General features: G+C 54.6%; 1 protein-coding gene across 1 annotated transcript; it reads right to left on the reverse strand.

Moving 5' to 3' along the window:
• Positions 1 to 200: 200 nt before the first annotated feature.
• Positions 201 to 731, reverse strand: LOC103265686 (60S ribosomal protein L29-like). Its single transcript, XM_021715158.1, has one exon. It carries the CDS (start codon positions 687 to 689, stop codon positions 201 to 203), a length of 489 nt encoding a protein of 162 aa, XP_021570833.1. The 5' UTR covers positions 690 to 731.

A 731-nucleotide genomic window follows, 5' to 3' on the forward strand; every position in this document is an offset into this window, starting at 1 on the left:
CAATCCACTCACCTCAGCCTCCCAAAGGCGCGGGATTACAGGCTGAGCCACCGAGCCCGGCAAATGATGGTTTCTTTCTTTTTTTTTTTCCTGTCTCAGGTTTATTTGTACAAATAGCACAGGAGGACACCAGCCCCATGCAGACAGCATCCTGGGGGTCAGATCAGTCCTTCTGTCCACACATTGGCAGATAGAGGCCTCTACTCTGGAGCTTTTGTGGGGGTCTGGGCACCTTTGGGAGCCTGAGCAGGAGCTGGAACTGAAGCTGGAGTTGCTGGAACTGAAGCTGGAGTTGCAGGTGAAGCTGCAGCCGGGACCTTAGTTTGGTCCTTGGCCTTTGGCCGGCAGAGCCTGTGGCCCTTGGCAATACGGGCACGAATACGCTTCCCAAGCTTGGGGTGGGCAATGTATGCACGTCGAGTAAGCTTGTGGCTAGGACCCTTTGGGATCTTGGGCTTAACCTCCTTAGGCTTTAGGAGGGCCTTGATAGCCTCAGCACGTGCACTCATGGCCTTGGCGTTGCTGGCCTGCATCTTCTTGTTGTGCTTCTTGGCAAAGCACATATCCCTCAGGAACTTGGGGTCCATCCCCTTAAGAGACTCGTATCTTTGTGATCGGGGTTTCTTGATGCCATTTCTGTGCCATTTTCGGGACTGGTTATGTGCGGTATGGTTCTTGGACTTGGCCATGTCTGCACCGTAAGCCGCGGCTCCTGAAGCGCCTGGGACCAG

Source organism: Carlito syrichta, unplaced genomic scaffold (assembly GCF_000164805.1).
Source record: "Carlito syrichta isolate Samal-C Ts95f unplaced genomic scaffold, Tarsius_syrichta-2.0.1 Scaffold306754, whole genome shotgun sequence".
NCBI classification, from domain to species: Eukaryota; Metazoa; Chordata; class Mammalia; order Primates; family Tarsiidae; genus Carlito; species Carlito syrichta.

Coding starts and splice junctions, on each gene's coding strand:
- LOC103265686 (XM_021715158.1), bottom strand. CDS start 689: ATGGCCAAGTCCAAGAACCATACCGCACATAACCAGTCCCGAAAATGG.